The sequence below is a fragment of the Protopterus annectens genome, chromosome 17.part0 (genome assembly GCF_019279795.1).
Source record: "Protopterus annectens isolate FY-2018-M chromosome 17.part0, PAN1.0, whole genome shotgun sequence".
Classification (NCBI taxonomy): Eukaryota; Metazoa; Chordata; order Ceratodontiformes; family Protopteridae; genus Protopterus; species Protopterus annectens.
Window position 1 is genome coordinate 834478265 of NC_056751.1, and position 20528 is coordinate 834498792.

The following is a 20528-nucleotide window of genomic DNA, read 5'->3' on the forward strand; positions in this document are numbered from 1 at the left end:
GATATAAAATGGTGTGTATACCGAAAAGAAAATCCTTCTAAGCAAAAAATCAGTACATTTAGATGTTGAACCATATTTACAATCATAACATTATGAGGCCAGCTTCTAAATGGCTTCTGTAACTAGCCATATAAGATAAGGACTACAATTACAGTCTTCCAAATACAATACATACTACATACATTAAGTAAAAAAGGGAAGTAGTAGAATAAGGAGAAGAAATAAGAGTGGAGATGTAACAGATGGTGTATAGTAGGTAAGGGACAAAGAGATACAGGTGACCAAGAGGTGAGACTCATTCCTTGTATGACTGTGCTGAACTAGTTTTAAGTTTCTGGAAGAGTTAGTTGGTTGTCTTAGGCAGGAAAAAATGGGAACATTATGATTAGTGTGATGTCACTTTGGTGGAAGTATTTACATTATAGCTTTCTTCTTTGTGAAAGCGGAGCTATGCTTGTCTGGAAATCTAAGAAAGAAACTATGAGCTTTCAAGATAAGGGATGCCTCCTAAACATGATGTAGCAGAAAATGCTGTATTCAGTTACTAAAGCGCCATTACCTTTGATGTTGGTCAAGACACGGTTCAAAGAGGTTAGGATCTGTATACTCTAATTAGTCAGTCTGCAAAGCAAAGTATAGAAATTAATCTGAGCTCAAGAGTTTATGCGGTAAGAAATGCTATAAACAGACTGTACCCCAGTTCTTACTGGTAGTAGAATTGCCTTTCCCTCACTAAATCGCAAGTAACATACCTCTTTTTGGAAGAGGCTAGGTTATGACCCAACAAATGCCATTAGTGGTGTTTTGGGAAGACATGTAAGTCTTTTTTGCTTGAGTCACTGGTAATGACTGGTTGTCCAGCGATTCAAAGTGAGCTTATCAGGACGCATTTATCAAATGGCCATGACTGATCAATCAAAAGCACTCAGTTAATCTTAATTCAAGTCACTGTTGTACTGGATGGTAAAAAGTCTGGTTAAAACCAGGATTCCCATAGATTTAAAAATAATTGGTAGTTTCAATGGTTTCCTTAGCTGTACTGTCCTCAGTTTGGTGGGGTGTGTGGGACATCTCATAGTTCTTTGTCTTGTTCCAAAACAATTGTGGTGACATTTTTCTAATCATTTAGAATGAGGGCTACTTATGGATGAGCCTCAATTGTAAAAACTTGAAAGTCTTCCTCTACCTGTTTTTTGATGGCAGAGAAGGAGGGAAGAATGGATGCTGTAGAGGACTATGCTCACTGGTGGATAAATACAGCATTTTGAGTTATGGAAGGTCTGTTAGTAGATTACTACCGGCAAAAAGGCAAAACAGTAGTGGAGATAAAACGGAGCCTCCCTTACAGAATATATTTAGGTAGAGGGTAAACAGGAGAGGATACAGCTCATCCTATCATTTACTTCCCAAAAAAGTCTACTTATATGGGAAGTCTCTCAATTAGGCAAGGGTGCTACAGGGCTTAATACCTACATTAAGTGAATTCTCGTGAGTTATGGTCACAATTCCACTAGACAAGCCTATACGCTCTCCACTTTTGTGGGAAGAAATGGGCATGTATGTAAAGACCTGTCATAATGCTTCTCCCTAAACCGAAAACCCATGTGAATGGTGTGACATAGAAAGCTGCTTTTTTGGCATATTTACATAATCTTTGGGATTTTCTATATTGTGTATTTCTGAAAAAGGTTTCCACTCATGGCTCATTTCCCCAAAGAAACAGGACTTGTGTTAAGGGTGAGGGGCAAAGATTGTGTTTTTTGGAGTTTCAGAAGTGTTTTTTGGGGTTTTTTGTTGGTTTCCCGGGGTTCCTTATTGTTTGGGTTTAGGTTTGAAGTTTTTTTTCCCAAATTTTTGGGAAAAAAAATTTTTTTTTTTTTTTTGGTATTTGGAGGGGGGGGAACCCTTTTTTTCCCAATACTCTCTAGTGTCTTCAGGAAGGCTGTGTGGGGTTGCCGAGTTTGAGAGGGTGGTCTGTAACATGCTACAAACTGTAAGGCAGTTTTGCCTATGGTTAGTTGCACCTGGATGGTCTCCGATGCTTGCGGCGTTGCCACTAACCTGGAGGTGTGGGTATCTTTGATGAATATGGATACTCCCCTCCTTTTGTGGTTCGTCCAAGTTTTGGGGCGGAAAGCATGATATGAGGTAAAACCTGATAGTGCTGGGGTGCTCTCAGGAGCCTTGAACCAGGTTTCAGTCACTGCACAGACATCGATATTCTCCATACTGAGAAGGGCTTCGAGGGCTGCATCTTGAGGTTTAGACTTCTGGCATTGAGCAGCATTACCCTTACTTTTTCCACTTGTGTTTTCTAGGGAGGTGGGTTTGTCCTTTGAGCCTTGCCTAAAAAGGCACTATGGGGTGGCAAGAGCCTTGGCCAATATCCGGAAGCCCAGGGGTGACAGGTGCAAGCCGCCCTTGGAAGCAGCGTGGCTTGTCCAGCATGTCATCCCAAGCCGACAGACATTGGATCCCCTTAGAATGACACCAGTAATTAAGCCAATTGTTAAAACTAATCATTTTGTCTTTGTACTGTGGCATCATTCTTGGTGAGGGTAAGATGCTGCTCAGGGTCAGGGTCATACCAGCCTGGGCTACATAATCAGAGAGCTCCTCTATGTCTCTTTTCATGTAGTCCAGGGAGTGCCTCAGGTCATTCACACCGCATGTACAATGACTGAGTCATATTTGTACTTGCTGTGGAGTGACCTGAGTGCTTGTGTTATGTGGCGGATTCTAGCTCCCGACAGGCAGCTTACTGTGACCCTCTCCTTGTTCAGTCTGGTGAGCTGCGTCAGTGTGTCTGACTATGGAGTCACCTATTACAAGTGTGTCTGGTATGTTGTTTGGCCTTAAGGGCTGTGACTGTTTAGCACACTGACTATGTGAACTATGTGTTGCATGTGCTATGTCTTCAGATGGTGTTTGCTTGGGTGTCTGCTTTGGAGGCCTCTGTTGTTTTGGTAGATTTTTAATCAGCGCCTCCGAGTATGTTTTTGTGTGTTTATGTGTTTGGTTTGCAATTGTGATAGTTCTATGTGAGACTGGGCTTGTGGTGTGCGTGGTTACCTTCTCCTCCTGACTGGTCTTGCCAGTACTGAATTTTAGGCATGATGTCCGCCTGGACGAGTCATGGTGGATCAGAACCTTATCTAACCTGCATTAGAGATCATGGGATTTCTTCCCTAACTAGAAACTGAGGGATGCCATGCAGTCCTTCTGAAATAAGACATGGTTCCTCAGATGTGTCTGAAAGGCCTTAGGAGCCATAACGGCCTCTGATGTGGTCTCTGTAGCAGACAACTGAGAAGTAGCCTGATGGGTTCTGAAACTTCAGTGGGTACAGTGCAGTCAAAAAACTGGACTGCAAATCAACTCGAGGCCTCAAGTTGTTTTCTTCGTTGGCAGACAGATGTCTGATGAAGTTGGCAACCATCTTGGATTGGGCCAAGCATTTAAGATAGGAGGTCTTGAGGAAAGTGTTGGGAGTAGAAAGCGTGACTTAAGGGTTTTTGGAATGAATGATTGACAAGAGCAAAATTTGTGATCGTGTTCTGGCCCTAGGCAAAAAAAGACATTTGCTATGCAAGTCTTTGTATGGAATCTGTCTACCCTATTTAATCTTACCCTTAGTGGACATCTACAAATTTATCAAAAATTTGAAGACAAAAAGGAAGGTTCCCCAATGGAACATTTATCTGGATACACAAAAACAGCACAGGTACCAATGACCAAACACTGAACAGTGACACAAATGCATGACCTGGATTTGGGCTGGCGGGGAGAGAGTCTGGGGATACACACTTGGACATCCAACTTTATACCCCCATGCATATGAGCTCTGGTCATGTGTCAGACCTAGGGAAGGTAAAGCTTTAGTACCCTGGCCAGACATCATTGTGACAACCCATATATCAGGAATACTGCAACAATAATTTTAGTTAGGACATTAGCAGAATTCCACTTTGAGACTATCAGTCTATTAAGATTTCACAGACTGTCCAAGGATTCTGTGGTCCACCTGGGCATTTATACAATTCCATCTTTGGGTCTATGTTACAGCTTTAGATTGCCACTGTTTAATGTTCATACTTAAGTTCTGATAGTTTGAGTGATGACTAAACTAACCTCGATTGTTTTGGGGCACTGTTCTATTGACTCTGGATGCTGAGATTTCCCCCCACTTATAGTTTTTGAAATTAAGAGCTTGAGAAGGAGTTTTGTCTATGCTATACCTAAAACCAGGATGTGCAGGATTACTGGACATAGCAATGTATTAACTTTTACTCTGTAGTAGGTTACATTACTTGTCTGAACTAATGTTATGGTTTATTTTTTACTTGGAGGAAAGTTTGTATTGTATTTTACTACTTTTACTCTAATTCTTGGCATAATTTGTACACATGGTTACTTTTCTAAACATATTTTTTCAGTGCGTCAGCATAAGAACATGAGATCTGTGCAACTACTACAGCAATACTTCAAAAATACAGTCTCTATGCATACTTTTCACATTTGTTTACTTCAGAACATTAAAACAGCAAATTTACAATAAAAACACATTTTGCTGTAAATGTGAATAACAAAAACTGTATCACATTCATAATTAACATTCAAGTTAGCTTATGTGTAAATACCAGCTTTATTTCACATTTTGTGTGTGTATTATGCATGCATATACACAAAAAAATTACACAATGATTCTGTGAGAAGTTAAGAAATAAACACAAATAATGATATTCTATTACTTACCTGTTTTGACAAGGCTTGTTTCTTTTGTTAGCAGCAGGCTGAGGCCAAACAACATGTGCAATACCAACAGTGATTGGTTGAGGGGCAGATAGGGTTATCTGATTTGTTAAAATAGGCTGTGGCATCACTGAACTATAACGGTTGCCATGTGGATGTATACTCCTATAATGAATGAAAGAATGTTTTAATGAAAGTGTAAAACTAACAACATCATAGCAGCTCCCGAAAATTAAATGTCTGCTGCTAAACGTAAGCATTTTACTAAATTTTATTTTTATTTATTTATTTTCATTTGTCAACAGAGTAGAACGCTGATCCAAAACTGATCATTTATAGTTCACACTAGGAAAGGCAATGCAGACATAAAAACAATAAGATATAAAAATGGTGTGTATACCGAAAAGAAAATCCTTCAAGCAAAAAAATCAGTACATTTAGATGTTGAACCATATTTACAATCATAACATTATGAGGCCAGCTTCTAAATGGCTTCTGTAACCAAGTCATATAAGATAAGGACTACAATTACAGTCTTCCAAATACAATACATACTACATACATTAAGTAAAAAGGAAGTAGTAGAATAAGGAGAAGAAATAAGAGTGGAGATGTAACAGATGGTGTATGTAGGTGGACAAGAGATACAGACCAAGAGGAGACTATTCCTTTTATGACTGTGCTGAACTAGTTTAAGTTTCTGAAGAGAGTTGGTTGTCTAGCAGGAAATGGGAACATGGTGATTATGTGATGTCACTTTGGTGGAAGTATTTACATATAGATTTCTTCTTTAGAAAGTGAGCTATGCTGTCTGAAATCTAAGAAAGGGGAAGAGACATGCGTTTCAAAGATAAGGGATGCCCAAACAAGGGAGTTGTATACAGAAAATGTTATCTGTGCTACAAAGTTTACTCCTTGATGTTGGTCAAGACACGGGTTCAAAGAGGCTAGGATCTTATACTCTAATTAGTCAGTCTGCTAGCAAAGTATAGAAATTAATCTGAGCTCAAGAGTTTATGGGTAAGAAATGCTATAAACAGACTGCACTTGTGTTTTACTGGTAGTGAATTGCCTTCCTCACTAACGTGCAACATTCTTTTTGGAAGGCTAGGGTTATGACTCAACAAATGCCATTAGTGGTGTTTTGAAGACATGTAAGTCTTTTTGCTTTGAGTCACTGGTAATGACTGGTTGTCCATATTCAAAGTGAGCTATCAGGACGCATTTATCAATGGCCATGACTGATCAAAAAAGCACTCAGTTAATCTTAATTCAAGTCACTGTTGTACTGGATGGTAAAAGTCTGGTTAAACCAGATTCCCATAGATTTAAAATAATTGGTAGTTTCAATGGTTTCCTAGCTGTACTGTTCAGTTTTGTGGGGTGTGTGGGACGTCTGCGAGTCTTTGTCTTGTTCCAAACAATTGTAGACATTTTTCTAATCATTTAGAATGAGGCTACTATGGATGAGCCAATCAAAAACTTGAAAGTCTTCCTCTACCTGTTTTTTGATGGCAGAGAAGGAGGAAGAATGGATGCTGTAGAGGACTATGTCACTGGTGGATAACAGCATTTTGAGTTATGGAAGGTCAGTTAGTAGATTACTCAATAAAAATGGCAAAATAGTAGTGGAGATAAAACGGAGCCTTGAAGAATATATTTAGCTAGAGGGTAACAGGAGGATACAGTCGATCCTATCATTACTTCAAAAAGTCTACTTATAAGGAAGTCTCTCAATTAGGCAAGGGTGCCAGGGCTAATACCTACATTAAGTGAATTTCGTAGCATGGTCACAATCTACTAGACAAGCCCACGTCCACTTTTGTGGAAGAAATGGGCATGTATGTAAAGACCTGTCATAATGCTTCTCCCTAACCAAAACCCATGTGGATGGTGACATAGGAAGCTGTGTTTTTTGGCATATTTACATAATCTTTGGGATTTTCTATATTGTGTATTTCTGGAAGAGGTTTCACTATGGCTCATTTCCAAAGAACAGGACTTGTGTTAAGGGTGAGGCAAAGACTGTGCAGGTGACAGAGGGAGAAGAATATTATGTTCTTTGCAAAGTTTAACAAACCATGGTAGTGAGCATTTTTTTGCTGAGGGAGGAGGATTTTGTCAATAAGTTTCTTTCTTTGGTTAGTATGATTTTGAAGTAAAATGTCAGTGGACATGAGGGGGTGGTGCTTGTTGAGGCTACTTGCAGTGGATTTAGTGCTGGTGTCAAGGGGTAGTAAAGACAGCTCTTTCAAGAAATGTACAGGGGTAAGGCTGCCTTTAAAGGTGGTGAAACTGCCTTCTTTCACTGGTTTTGTACTGCATTACAGTATGCCCACACAAGTCATATGTATAGAAGCAGCAATATTTCTCCATACTAACAACGTATTACAACACTTACTCATTACTATGTGACAAATATTAGTCACACCAGAGTAACATATGCAAAGATTACAATACTACAAGATAAGACATTAAAAAAGAACATAAAAAAATCAAGCAGTAAGAGAATGAAATACAACCAAACTTTTATAAAACAAAAAAGGTTCTGTTGAAATGTGAAATACTTACACTGAAGAACTTATAGTGTTCAAACAGCCAGTCTGCTGCTGAAATGCAATGGCTTGTCTTGTTAAAACAATGGCAAAATGTTAACAGTTCCATGTTGCAAATGGATCACACTAATTTTTGCTCTAACAATCCTATACAATTAGGAAAGAAAAGACAGCATACCCCCAGTCTCCAAGTCTCTGTGGACCAGCCACAGAATCAGAAGTCAGTGCAGTTGGGGCTACAGTTGCTACTTGTTGCCAGGCAGGCAGCAATATCTGCTGTGATCGATTCGGCCAAGTTTGCTGTTAACAAAATATTTAAATAGCATTATGAAACATTCTCTTCTACAATCCATTCAATTTCATCTCTGAAACTTCAAAATAAGGCAGTCCCTCATAAGAGGCATTATGGCAGTTCATTTACATCAAGACACAACACTGTCAACAAAACTGCTTCACCCTCCAGCTGTCCAGCTAGCTCTTCCACCACACTGTAAAACAGAGGAAATAAAATAATGACATGCTGTTTGAAACACCAGTTAACTATTATTCTATAATGCTGCAGAAACCTCAGGGGAGTTACAAAAAGCACTCCAAAGCTGGAACTGAACTCCTGGCTCTGCACAATTTACACATTAATAACTTACAAAATAAACAAGTATAACATTTTTAGATACCTACTAGTAACTGCATCCAGTGCTTGGAACTATGGACAGATAAACAGAGACAGGCATGTAAAATGCTAGAACACATGTCATGTGACTAACTTCATGGAGGCTTGAATACTTGGATTTCCAGTGCTGCGTCTTTAAATCATTTTGCAGTGATACTGCAGGCTCTTGTATCCCTGCTATACATCATTCCTATCAAAGAAAAGCATGCTTAACACTTCAAACATATTTCCAGTTTAAGATAAAACCCTGTTACTGGCATAAACCAGGGAATTAATGCAAGATTATCAGCACTGTCACCAAGGAATTAATGCAAGATCTCAGCATTCTGTCACCACTTACCTGCTTTTGCATGATGTAATGCAATTAATACTCTGAAATGAAGTGGTCATTTTTCAGTGGGATAATGTATCAACTATGAAATATAATGGCCTACACCTGATCCTAACAATGTCTACATATCCCAGTACTTGTGCTATGGAGCTAACATAGCTGAGCAATGTTAAATGAAGGAATGACCACATGAACAACCATTGGTAATCCTCCATAAGGACTGCCTAGGAAAACCCAAGGAAAAAAATGTTTCCTCTCCATGTTCTCAGCTAATGTGAGATGGAAATGCAAACAGTTACCTTTATAGACAGTGAAGGGAGAATGAAGGTTGAGACAGTACAGTTGTGTACACTTACCATAAATGTAGATGTTCGAGTGTATTCACTGTTGCAGTCATTACATTTGGGTAATCTGCTGGCAGGTTGCCCTCAGTCGGCCTGAATTCCAAAGTCTTGGGTCCTGCGTCGGTTGCGGTCTCCTCTTCCATGACGTCAGGTCGTCAGGGGTATAAAACATGCAGCCAACGCCATTTTCTTTAGTTTTTCTTGCCCCCGATGTCAGGTGCCCCCAAAAGGTAGCAAAAAAGAATATTTTATATATATATATATATATATACATATATATATATATATATATATATATATATATATATATATATATATATATATATATATATATATATATGTATATATATATATATATACATATACACATACATGCATGCATCAATATAAACTTTACCTTCATCTACAAGCAAATACACCACATAGGTTGTAGAAGATAGAGAAGGAAAGATAAACTCCAGAATGACAGGGGGATGGTGGGAGGGTAACCTGAACTGCAACAGTGAATACACTCGAACATCTACATTTATGGTAAGTGTACACAACTGTACTATGTTCTTCGTGTTTCACTGTTGCAGCCATTACATTTGGGTAGAATCCCAAAGCTATGGTTGGGAGGCTGGAGCTAAACTGCATTAGGAGCGGCTATAAGGCCTTGCAGAACTGCAGTGGCAAAGCCTGCCCTGGATTTAGAGTAGAGAGGCAAATGATAATGCTTTGTAAAGGTGTGAACAGAACTGCAAGTAGCAGCCTCTAGAATGTCTTTGGTTGGTACTCCCCTGAGAAAGGCTGCTGAAGTAGCTGCAGCTCTGGTGGAATGAGACCTAATGCCCTTGGGCACAGGTTTACCATGGTGTAAGTAGCAGAAACGGATGCAGTGGCTTATCCACTTTGAAATTGTCTGCTTTGAAATAGCCTTGCCTTCTGATCCTGCAGCATATGCCACTAGTAATTGCTCAGTTTTTCTTAGAGCTTTAGTCCTGCTCAAGTAGAATCTTAGCTGTCTGTGTACGTCCAAGGAATGCAGAATTCTCTCCCCCTTGTTCTGCAGATTTGGATAAAAGGTTGGCAAATTAATTGTTTGGTTAAGAGCCACACTGGAAACCACCTTAGGCATAAAAGTAGGATTTGTCCTCAGATACCCTGTCTGGGTAAAATATGATGAAAGGCTCTACAGCCATGAGGGCCTGTAGCTCTGAAACTCTTCTTGCTGAAGTAATTGCTAGTAGCAGAGCTGTTTTCCATGATAAGAACTTTATATCAGCAGTAGCAGCTGGTTCAAATGGAGGCAGGGTGAGCTTTTCCAACACATAATTGAGGTCCCATGCAGGCAATGGTGATCTTCTAGGAGGCCTTAAATTTTTGGCTCCTCTAAGATACTGTTTTAGTAAAGTATGAGAAAAGATTGGTGGCTCTGTATTGTAATGAGTCGAAATGGCAGAGGCATGGATTTTAATTGATGAGAAAGATAGGCCTTTGTCAAGCATCTCAGTTTAGTATTGCAATATCTGAAGAATATTTGGTTCTGCTGTATCAGTCCCTTGTGCTTGATTCCAAGCACAGAATCTCTTCCATTTGTCAGCATAAGATTTTCTAGTACTAGGCCTTCTGGCTTCCAAAATGATATCTATCACAGCTTTACTGAGAGGTGTTGTTTGTATGACTACATGATCAGCCATGCTGCCAGGTTCAGAGTCTGTAGTTGATTGTGCAGGATCTGACTATTTTGCTGGGACAGTAGTTGTGGTCTTTGAGGCAAGGTCCTAGCTGGGTATTGAGACAAGTTCCTTAGGATTGGGAACCAGTATTGGCGGTGCCAGTCCGGGGCAATTAGTATCATCTTTGGTTTCTCTTGTCTGACTTTTAGGAGGACCTTGGGGAGAAGAGGCAGAGGAGGAAAGGTGTAAACTGATAGGTTTTTCCAACTGAAGGATAGGGTGTCCACTTTCCATGATTGTCTCTGGTAAGTCCTTGTGCAGAATCTTTTCAATTGATAATTTTGAGGAGAGGCAAATAGATCTATGTCTGGGCTCCCCCATTTCTCTGTTATCATGCTGAAGACTTGTGGATTTAGTTTCCACTCATGAGGATCTATAAGGTTTCTACTTAAATCGTCCGCCAGAGTGTTTTGTTTTCCTGGCAGGAATTGAGCTTGAAGATGTATTTGGTAGGTCAAAGCTGTGTCCCACAATGCCATGGCTAATCTGCAAAGGGGGTATGAGTGTGTGCCCCCTTACTTGTTTATATACCACATGACCGTGGTGTTGTCCGTCTTTATCAGTAGTTGTCCTGGATGAAGTAAGTCCTTGAAGGCTGCTTGGGCATTTTGAACAGCTAGCATCTCTTTCTGGCTGATATGTAGATGCATTTGTTTTGGTGTCCATATGCCCTGAATGCATGCATCTTCCTGCCATGTGGGCCCCCCAGGCATAATCTGATGCGTCTGTTAAGGTTTGGCTGGCAGGGGGTAGAGTGAATTGCAGTCCCATGTTTTGGTGACATGCCTTTGCCCACCATAGAAACTCCTGTTGCAGGCAGGGAATGAGAGGAAAGTACAGTTTTGTACCTACCATAAATGTAGATGTTAAAGATCCATTTGCTGCAGTCTCACACTTGGGCTGTCCTCTCCCCGGTCAGAATCTATCAAATAAGGCTGGCTGCAAGCGGGGCCGGGCAACGACATCAGGGACGTCCAGGTACAAATCTGCATGACCGACCACATATCCTCAGTCTTTTTTTTCTTGCAGATGTCAGAAGAAGACAACAACAAGAAAGAAAACACAAGAAAACAAACAACCAACCACCAACCACCCTAAAATATGTACAATATATACAATATACACATACACATTATTTACACAATGGCCACACAACAACTAACTACAAGAGGAAGGGGGTAGGGGAGAGCAGCAATCTTGCATCTGTCTATCTATTTCATGGTAGGTAGGTAACTGTACTATGTTCTTTCTTCATCTCTGCACATTGCAGCAGTCCTTACACTTGGGTAGAATCCCAAAGCAGAGGTGGAGAGAGGATACAAGAAGCCAGAGAGCTGAAAGCTGCCAAAATGCCCTGTAAAAGCAAGTCAAAAACCAGCCCCCCCATAGAGTAAAGTAAGAGTAAGTTTAGAAAAGAGAAATGCATTGCCTCCAAGATATCTTTTAGTTGCCACCCTTAAGCTGTTGAGAAACCACTTTAGGCATAAAGGGAAGGATTAGTACTAAAGATACCCTATCCTTATGGGAGCTCTCCGGGGGGGGGTCTTATATTCTTCCCCTAAGGAATTGTGCTTAAAAAAAGGATGAAAAACAATGGTGCTTAGAAACATCAAATGCTTTTGCTGCACTCAAAAATAAAAATTCTTCCATTTATCGTACTTTCTTCTTTTACTAGCCCTTCTCCCAAAATAACCTTCTTCAAAAAACTTGCTGGAAGCTGAAACCTCCAGACAGCAGGTGTGGAATCAGGTAAAAGGCCAAGGAGGCTCCACTCCTCAGTTTCTCAGTAGTGGGTACCAATGTTGTCGAGGCCAATCTGAGCTATTTAAAATCATCCAATTGAATGAAAGAGCATCCACTTTCCAAGCTGTGGGATGAAAACTTTTGTGCAAAACTTTGCAGCTGGTAGTTAGTAGTGGAGACAGATCTAGATCTATGTCTGAGTTCCCATGACACTGTCAATTGAAATACATGAGGATCCAATTTCCACCGTGGGGATCCATAATTTGTCTGCTCAACACATCTGCTATCTGCTAAGGAGTTCTGTGCTCTGCTCCAACAGAAACCTTTTAAAGATTTAGCTTTAGAGCAGTCTCCCCTAAAAATGCACAAGAGATAAGAATGATAAGAATGTGTTCCCCTGTATTTCCCCCTTGTTTGTGTGTTCCACATTGGAACTAACACCTCTGCACTGGCTGAAGAAGAACCTGATCAAAAAGAAGCTATTATGAAAAGGTAGGTCATTGGTCTGTTTTACGAAAGGACTGACCCCTGCCCTCCGAAGACTGTGCCCTGATCCCTTAGCCAGGCGTGCCTCGCGAAAGAGGTGACCCAGTGGCAGCCACCCTAGACGCAGCCTGCTGGGACTCCAGAGAAACCTCCGGTGGAACCCACACCGCCACCCGACACCTCCAAGAACCCGGCGTCGGGGCGACGACTCGTCCTACCTGGGCTTAGCTGCCTTATCCTTGCTCTTCTTGAAGCGGCGCGGAGAGCATCCGGCGCATATTATAATGCCACTTCTCTCAAGACCAACCTCACAAACAAACTCTTTCTCTTAAAAGTGGGTTATTGAATCTAGCGACACACACCAAACGTGCTCAGGCAGGCCCTAAACATAAGGCAAAAAGACTGAGGATATGGCGTCGGTCGAATGAAAAATTTCCCTGGCGCGTCCTTCACTCACTTCTAACCGCGCTTTTGCAAAATATACACAAAATTCGGAGAGATGAGGACCGGGTCATGCGCAAGGACTGCAGCAATGTGAGATGAAGAACATTCATTGTTTCCAGACTGTGAGAATGTTGACTCCATAAACTCTTTAGGTTCATAGGTAGGTACTACGCTATCTGCCCGAGGGCATTTATAAGCCTAGCCAGAGTGTGTCGGCTTTCGCCGCCCCACTGATTAACTGAGCCTCTGTCAAGCACAGCCAATGAAGTGATCCCAGAGGTGTATTTTCTGTTACCCATCCACTCGTCAAGGCTTCTCCTGAAAAGTGTTAGTGAGGGGCTCTGCCTAATGTAGTTAGGAATTTTGTTCCAAAGCATGGGGAGTCTCTGTGACAGGAATCTATCCCTCCAGCATGTTCTATTTATTAAAATCAGTCCACAAGAAATAATTTGCTGTTGTGGGTGATACGATCCAAGGAGAACAGCTCTGTTTTAAAACTATTTATTAAATACATACACACTCCGGTTAAGCACTTTCATCTAACATAGTAGACTTCTTCAGAACACAATAAAAAGTTCAACCCAAGGTTATATACTCCCCCTAAACAATCAAACACATAATATAATCAGATCAATCAATTAAAAAGGTAATTATACAATGCTAGTCACTTAAAGTGCACAGTGCTGTCATTAAAAACAATCACAATTTTAAAATGTGTGTTTAAATAAAAAACTACCTATGTCGTAAATAAAATCATGTACAATTATTACTGTATTACTAAAATTATAAACTTTTTACCACTCAAATGTATATTAAGCACAAGTCAAATGTGCATATTAACCTTTTAGTTCTAAAATGGGTTTGATAGATATACTGTCATTAATTCCCGGGTGTACTGTTGCAATCAAAAAGATTTGCCATTTGATTTCTCTCTCACCAAGTTTTTTTCTAACATCACCACCTCTGGGATTGACTAGTATATGCTCTAAAATAGCAAACAAACATGTCACAACATGGACTTTTCACCATATGTCTGTATAGGGCATTAGTTATGTCTTTCTTCCTAATACAGTAATAGTGATCATATATTCTGTTTCTTAAGCATCTGTCAGTTTTACTGACATAAAAACAAGAACATGTTTTACATTTTGCGAAGTATATCACATGTTGTGTCTGACAATTCCCATTCTGGAACCTTAATACTGTTTGATTCATGTCTTCCAATTTTAAGGTGACATCTTCCATAATGGCAAAGCATTGACTGCATTGCCCGCATTTATGTGTACCCCCATTTTTTTGTTGCAAGTACCATTGTTATTCACCTTCCTCTCAAACTTGCTCTGAAGGTTGCATCCAGTTTTGTGTAAAAATATAGGATGTTCTCCTAAAAGCGTATAAATGTTCTCATCCGTTTTCATGATATTCCAATTGGATGTAAGTATCTTTTGTATTTCCTTGGAATGGTTACCATATTGTAATATACATGCTCGGGGAAACGGGTTTACATTGTTCTTAATATTGTTATTCTTGTTTTCTAGTTTACTTATTTCTCTTCCTAATAGGGGTTTGTATTTTTTACCCCATTCCCCTTTGACATATTTGATGGCGTTATTAATAAGACCGGTGGGGTGTCCTCTTTTACTGAACATATTCCCTATAAAATCCAGTTCTTTAACCATGACATTGAAGTCTGACGTCATTCTTGCTGCCCTAATACATTGTCCCTTTATAATACTAGTCTTCTGACTATAAGGATGGCAGCTGGAATAATGTAAGTATGCATTACTAAAAGTGCTTTTCCTGTGTATTCTGGAACAGAACTGATTAACTATGGATATATATGTATCGAGGTATGACATATCCTTTTGGTCAAAATTATGTGTGAATTTCAAATATTCACAAGATGTATTGACGTAATTAAAGAACATCTCTAATTCATACAAAGAACCATTCCATAAAATAAAAATGTCATCCAAAAATCGTACATAACTCATATTCTTGCACCATTTGCTCTTAAAAACACATTCTTCTTCTCAATTTAATAAAACTAGATTCGCAAAAATTGGTGCGCAAGCTGCACCCATAGCCACACCATTGCATTGTCTATAGTATTCACCCTCATAAAAGATGTAATTGTGTTTTAAAACAATTTTCATAAATTCTATCAGTAAGAGTGTTCTATCCCATGAACATTCACCATATTTTTGTATACTTTTCTTAAACCTCTTCATCCCATCCTTTTCTGGAATACATGAAAAAAAGATCAGTTACATCAATGGTTACAAATATCACTCCCTCCTTAACATTTGTCAGTGGCTAACTGACTCAAAAAGTCCCATGAATCAACAACTATATGGGACACCTTTTTATATATTGGCTTGAGCCAAATGTCTATTACTTTGCCAAAAGGGAACGCTTTAGATTTGCTGCCAGAAATGATGGGTCGGAAAGGTGGGTCCTCTAAATTTTTGTGTACTTTTGGTATCCCAACAATGGTGGCTAACACCGGGAATTTAACCCTTAAAAAATTATATAAATCTAGGTCAATCCTATTGTCCAGAAGAAACTCTTCTAAATATAAATCTATCTTATGATGTCCTATATTTACTTCATTAAGGGAGGAAATTTCATAATTTCCTGAGTTAAGTAAAATAGCGTGCATTTTGTTTGTGTATTCGTGTCTCATATATAACTACCCCCACCACCCCCACCTTTGTCAGGCTTCATAACACGAATATGGTGATCCTCCTGTATTTGTTTTAAAACAACAAAGTCTCTTTTGCTCAGATTGCGTCTCTTTTCCTTCTTGTTTTTACACAAATTATAAAACTTATATAATTCTTCAGTCACAACTTTCTCATAAGTGGCTAGGGTAGTGTTCATGGGGGGAATAAATGTGCTACCATTTTTAAAGGGTTTGTTCGTTGATACACTATCACTGTCATAAAAATATAAAGCCAAATTAAGTTTCTGCATAAACAATTTAAGTTCCACAATATAATTAGTTATATACAATTGGGTGTTGGAGACATATTTCATCCCCCTAGAAAACAATGAAAAATGTTCCTTTTCTAATTTAAAACTTTTACAATTGATTTAATTTATGACTTTGGCAAGAAATTAGGGGGAGTGAAAACCCTACAAATGGATAATATGTATCTTAAAAGGTGTCTTGAACTGAAAATTGTGCCCATGGGCTTAAGGTTTTTTTAAACAGCCCATGGGAGTTGATATGGATGACACCAACATGCAGGAATGCAAGTTGTTTGACAATTTTGGATTTAGTTTTATGGAATTCATTTTAAAATGAAATGACAGGAAAATATGCACACTAATGACTGAAACTGAGCATATGAATGCTGTTATTAATAATGACTTGTTGTTTATAGAACTGGAAGGTTTTTATAAACAATTTGAATGGGTTGACAGAAACTGTAACAAACAGTTTGACAGAAAATGTAAGAAATTAAGAAGGGGTATTGATCAGTATGAGAAACAACAAGCATACAGGTGGAATAATTACAAAGGTAATATGGATACAGCAGGGAATGGACAAGATTATTAAAAGCACGGGGATGGTGAATTCAAGAATAAGCGCTATAATAGTAGAAATTATAGTAATTGCAATTTTTTAGGAAGAAAGCAAAATTTAGGGTACAGACAGGAGACACATCCTGTCTCAGAACACATGGGATGGAGAGAGACCTCCCATTGGGGGAATTGGAAAAATCAGAACCGGAGAAGGTAGAAAATGAGGTAAATATTTTCAAACACAATGATATACTTTTTAGTTTAGGAGATTTTTGTATATTTAATTATAAAAGTTTTAAATTAGAAAAGGAACATTTTTCATTGTTTTCTAGGAGGATGAAATATGTCCCCAACACCCAATTGTATATAACTGATTATATTGTGGAACTTAAATTGTTTATGCGGAAACTTTATTTGGTTTTATATTTTCATGACAATGATAGTGTATCAACAAACAAACCCTTTAAAAAGGGTAGCACATTTATTCCCCCTATGAACACTACACTACCCTAGCCACCTATGAGAAAGTTGTGACTGAAGAATAATATAAGTTTTATAATTTGTGTAAAAACAAGAAGGAAAACAGACACAATCTGAGCAAAAAAGAGTTTGTTGTTTTAAAACAAATACAGGAGGATCACCATATTCGTGTTATGAAGCCCGACAAAAGTGTGTGTGTGTGTGTGTGTGGGGGGGGTAGTTATATATGACACACAAGAAAACACAAACAAAATGCACACTATTTTACTTAACTCAGGAAATTATGAAATATCCCTTAATGAAGTAAATATAGGACATCATAAGATAGATTTATATTTAGAAGAGTTTCTTCTGGACAATAGGATTGACCTAGATTTATATAATTTTTAAGGGTTAAATTCCCAGTGTTAGCCACCATTGTTAGGATACCAAAATCACACAGAAATTTAGAGGACCCACTTTTCCGACCCATCATTTCTGGCAGCAAATCTAAAGCGTTCCCTTTTGGCAAAGTAATAGGCATTTGGCTCAAGCCAATATATAAAAAGGTGTCCCATATAGTTGTTGATTCATGGGACTTTTTGAGTCGGTTAACCACTGACAAATGTAAGGAGGGAGTGATATTTGTAACCATTGATGTAATTGATCTTTTTTCATGTATTCCAGAAAAGGATGGGATGAAGAGGTTTAAGAAAAGTATACAAAAATATGGTGAATGTTCATGGGATAGAACACTCTTACTGACAGAATTTATGGAAATTGTTTTAAAACACAATTACATCTTTTATGAGGGTGAATACTATAGACAATGCAATGGTGTGGCTATGGGTGCAGGTTGTGCACCAATTTTTGTGAATCTAGTTTTATTAAATTGGGAAGAAGAATGTTGTTAAGAGCAAGTGGTACAAGAATATGAGTGATGTACGATTTTTGGATGACATTTTTATTTTATGGAATGTTTTTTTGTATGAATTAGAGATGTTCTTTAATTACGTCAATGCATCTTGTGAATATTTGAAATTCACACATAATTTTGACCAAAAGGGTATATCATACCTCGATGCATATATATCCATAGTTACTAATCAGTTCTGTTCCAGAATACACAGGAAAAGCACTTTTAGTAATGCATACTTACATTATTCCAGCTGCCATCCTTATAGTCAGAAGGCTAGTATTATAAAGGGACAATGTATTAGGGCAGCAAGAATGACGTCAGACTTCAATGTCATGGTTAAAGAACTGGATTTTATAGGGAATATGTTCAGTAAGAGAGGACACCCCATCGGTCTTATTAATAACGCCATCAAATATGTCAAAGGGGAATGGGGTAAAAAATACAAACCCCTATTAGGAAGAGAAATAAGTAAATTAGAAAACAAAAATAACAATATTAAGAACAATGTAAACCCGTTTCCCCGAGCATGTATATTACAATATGGTAACCATTCCAAGGAAATACAAAAGATACTTGCATCCAATTGGAATATCATGAAAACGGATGAGAACATTTATATGCTTTTAGGAGAACATCCTATATTTTTACACAAAACTGGATGCAACCTTAAGAGCAAGTTTGAGAGGAAGGGAATAACAATGGTACTTACAACAAAAAAATGTGGGGTACACATAAATGCAGGCAATGCAATCAATGCTTTGCCATTATGGAAGATGTCACCTTAACATTGGAAGACATGAATCAAACAGTATTACGGTTCCAGAATGGGAATTGTCGGACACAACATGTGATATACTTCGCAAAATGTACAAAATGTTCTTGTTTTTATGTCAGTAAAACCAATAGATGCTTAAGAAACAGAATATATGATCACTATTACTGTATTAGGAAGAAAGACATAACTAATGCCCTATACAGACATATGGTGAAAAGTCCATGTTGTGACATGTTTAAGTTTGCTATTTTAGAGCATATACTAGTCAATCCCAGAGGTGGTGATGTTAGAAAAAAACTTGGTGAGAGAGAAATCAAATGGCAAATCTTTTTGAATGCAACAGTACACCCGGGAATTAATGACAGTATATCTATCAAGCCCATTTTAGAACTAAAAGGTTAATATGCACATTTGACTTGTGCTTAATATACATTTGAGTGGTAAAAAGTTTATAATTTTAATAACACAGTAATAATTGTACATGATTTTATTTACGGCATAGGTAGTTTTTTATTTAAACACACATTTTAAAATTGTGATTGTTTTTAATGACAGCACTGAGCACTTTAAGTGACTAGCATTGTATAATTACCTTTTTAATTGATTGATCTGATTACATTATGTGTTTGATTGGTTAGGGGGAGTACATAACCTTGGGTTGAACTTTTTATTGTGTTCTGAAGAAGTCTACTATGTTAGATGAAAGCGCTTAACCGGAGTGTGCATGTATTTAATAAATAGTTTTAAAACAGAGCTGTGAAGTTCTCCTTGGATATCACCCACAACAGCGAATTATTTCTTGTGGACTGATTTTACTAGTTGCTATTCGCAGCTTTTTGACTTTACATGTTTTATTTATTGTTGTGGCGAGGTTTAGCTCACTAGAGCACGTGGCTCGCAGTGACTTGGATTTCTTTAGGTGGAGCATGTCCATCAATTCTGAGTTGGACATGGCTTTGTAAGTCAGGCAGAGATCACCTCCGAGTAAACGATATGCCACTGAGTAGAGCCGGAGTTTTTTCAGTCGGGCTGCATAGGACATATGTTTGAGGCAGTAATCCTCTTGGTGAGGTGCTTTTGTGGTCTTTCAAGCTGTTAGAAGTGTCTTGTGAGGTACATCCCAAATGAGGCATTGTACTCTATGATGGGTCTGATGAGTGACGAGTAGAGGGGCACTATAACCTCTATTTCTGGATGCGAACCCCTAAGTAATTAGATGGGCCACACAGAAGGATTTCCTAACTACTTTGGCAATACGATTGTCAAAGGAGAGATTACTATCTACCTGTGTCCCCAGATCTCTTATTACCTCTTCTCTATTAAGGGGGGGGGGGGCCGCCACCTATGTGGTAATTCGTGGGTGTTTTATTTTTCCCAAACGGGATGACTATGCATTTTTTGGCATTTAGCTTGAGGCCATGACTTTGACACCAGGTGTCTGTCTCAGTAAGGCCTTTTTGGAGGATGTCCGTGTCAGCCGGAGAGTCAATTATGGCTCCCAGTTTGCAGTCATCGGCGAACTTGGTTAGCCATAGTCCTCCTGTGTTTGCCTGTACTTCTGAGAAATATATGCCGAACAGTAGGGGTCCCAGAACCGAGCCTTGCAGGACACCACTTGTGACTGGTTTAGAGTCAGACCTGGAGCCCGCTATTCTTACCGTGTGAGTTCTGTCTGTAAGCCAGTTGGCAACCCATCTTGTGACGTAGGGGTTTATGTTCAGGCTGGTGAGTTTTTCTATAATACCTGAGTGAGGAATGGTGTTGAACGCCTTGGCGAGATCAAGGTATGCTGTGTGAACCA

General features: G+C 38.8%; 1 protein-coding gene across 1 annotated transcript in view; it reads right to left on the reverse strand.

Moving 5' to 3' along the window:
- HIPK3 (homeodomain interacting protein kinase 3) overlaps positions 1-20528 on the reverse strand; it is a 969278-nt gene that overhangs the window by 287763 nt on the left and 660987 nt on the right. The window contains exons 7-8 of the mRNA XM_044059447.1: positions 7486-7607; positions 4756-4917 (exon numbers count right to left, since the gene is read on the reverse strand). Coding sequence (XP_043915382.1) covers positions 4756-4917; positions 7486-7607 — 284 coding nt within the window. The remainder of the gene's footprint in view (positions 1-4755; positions 4918-7485; positions 7608-20528) is intronic.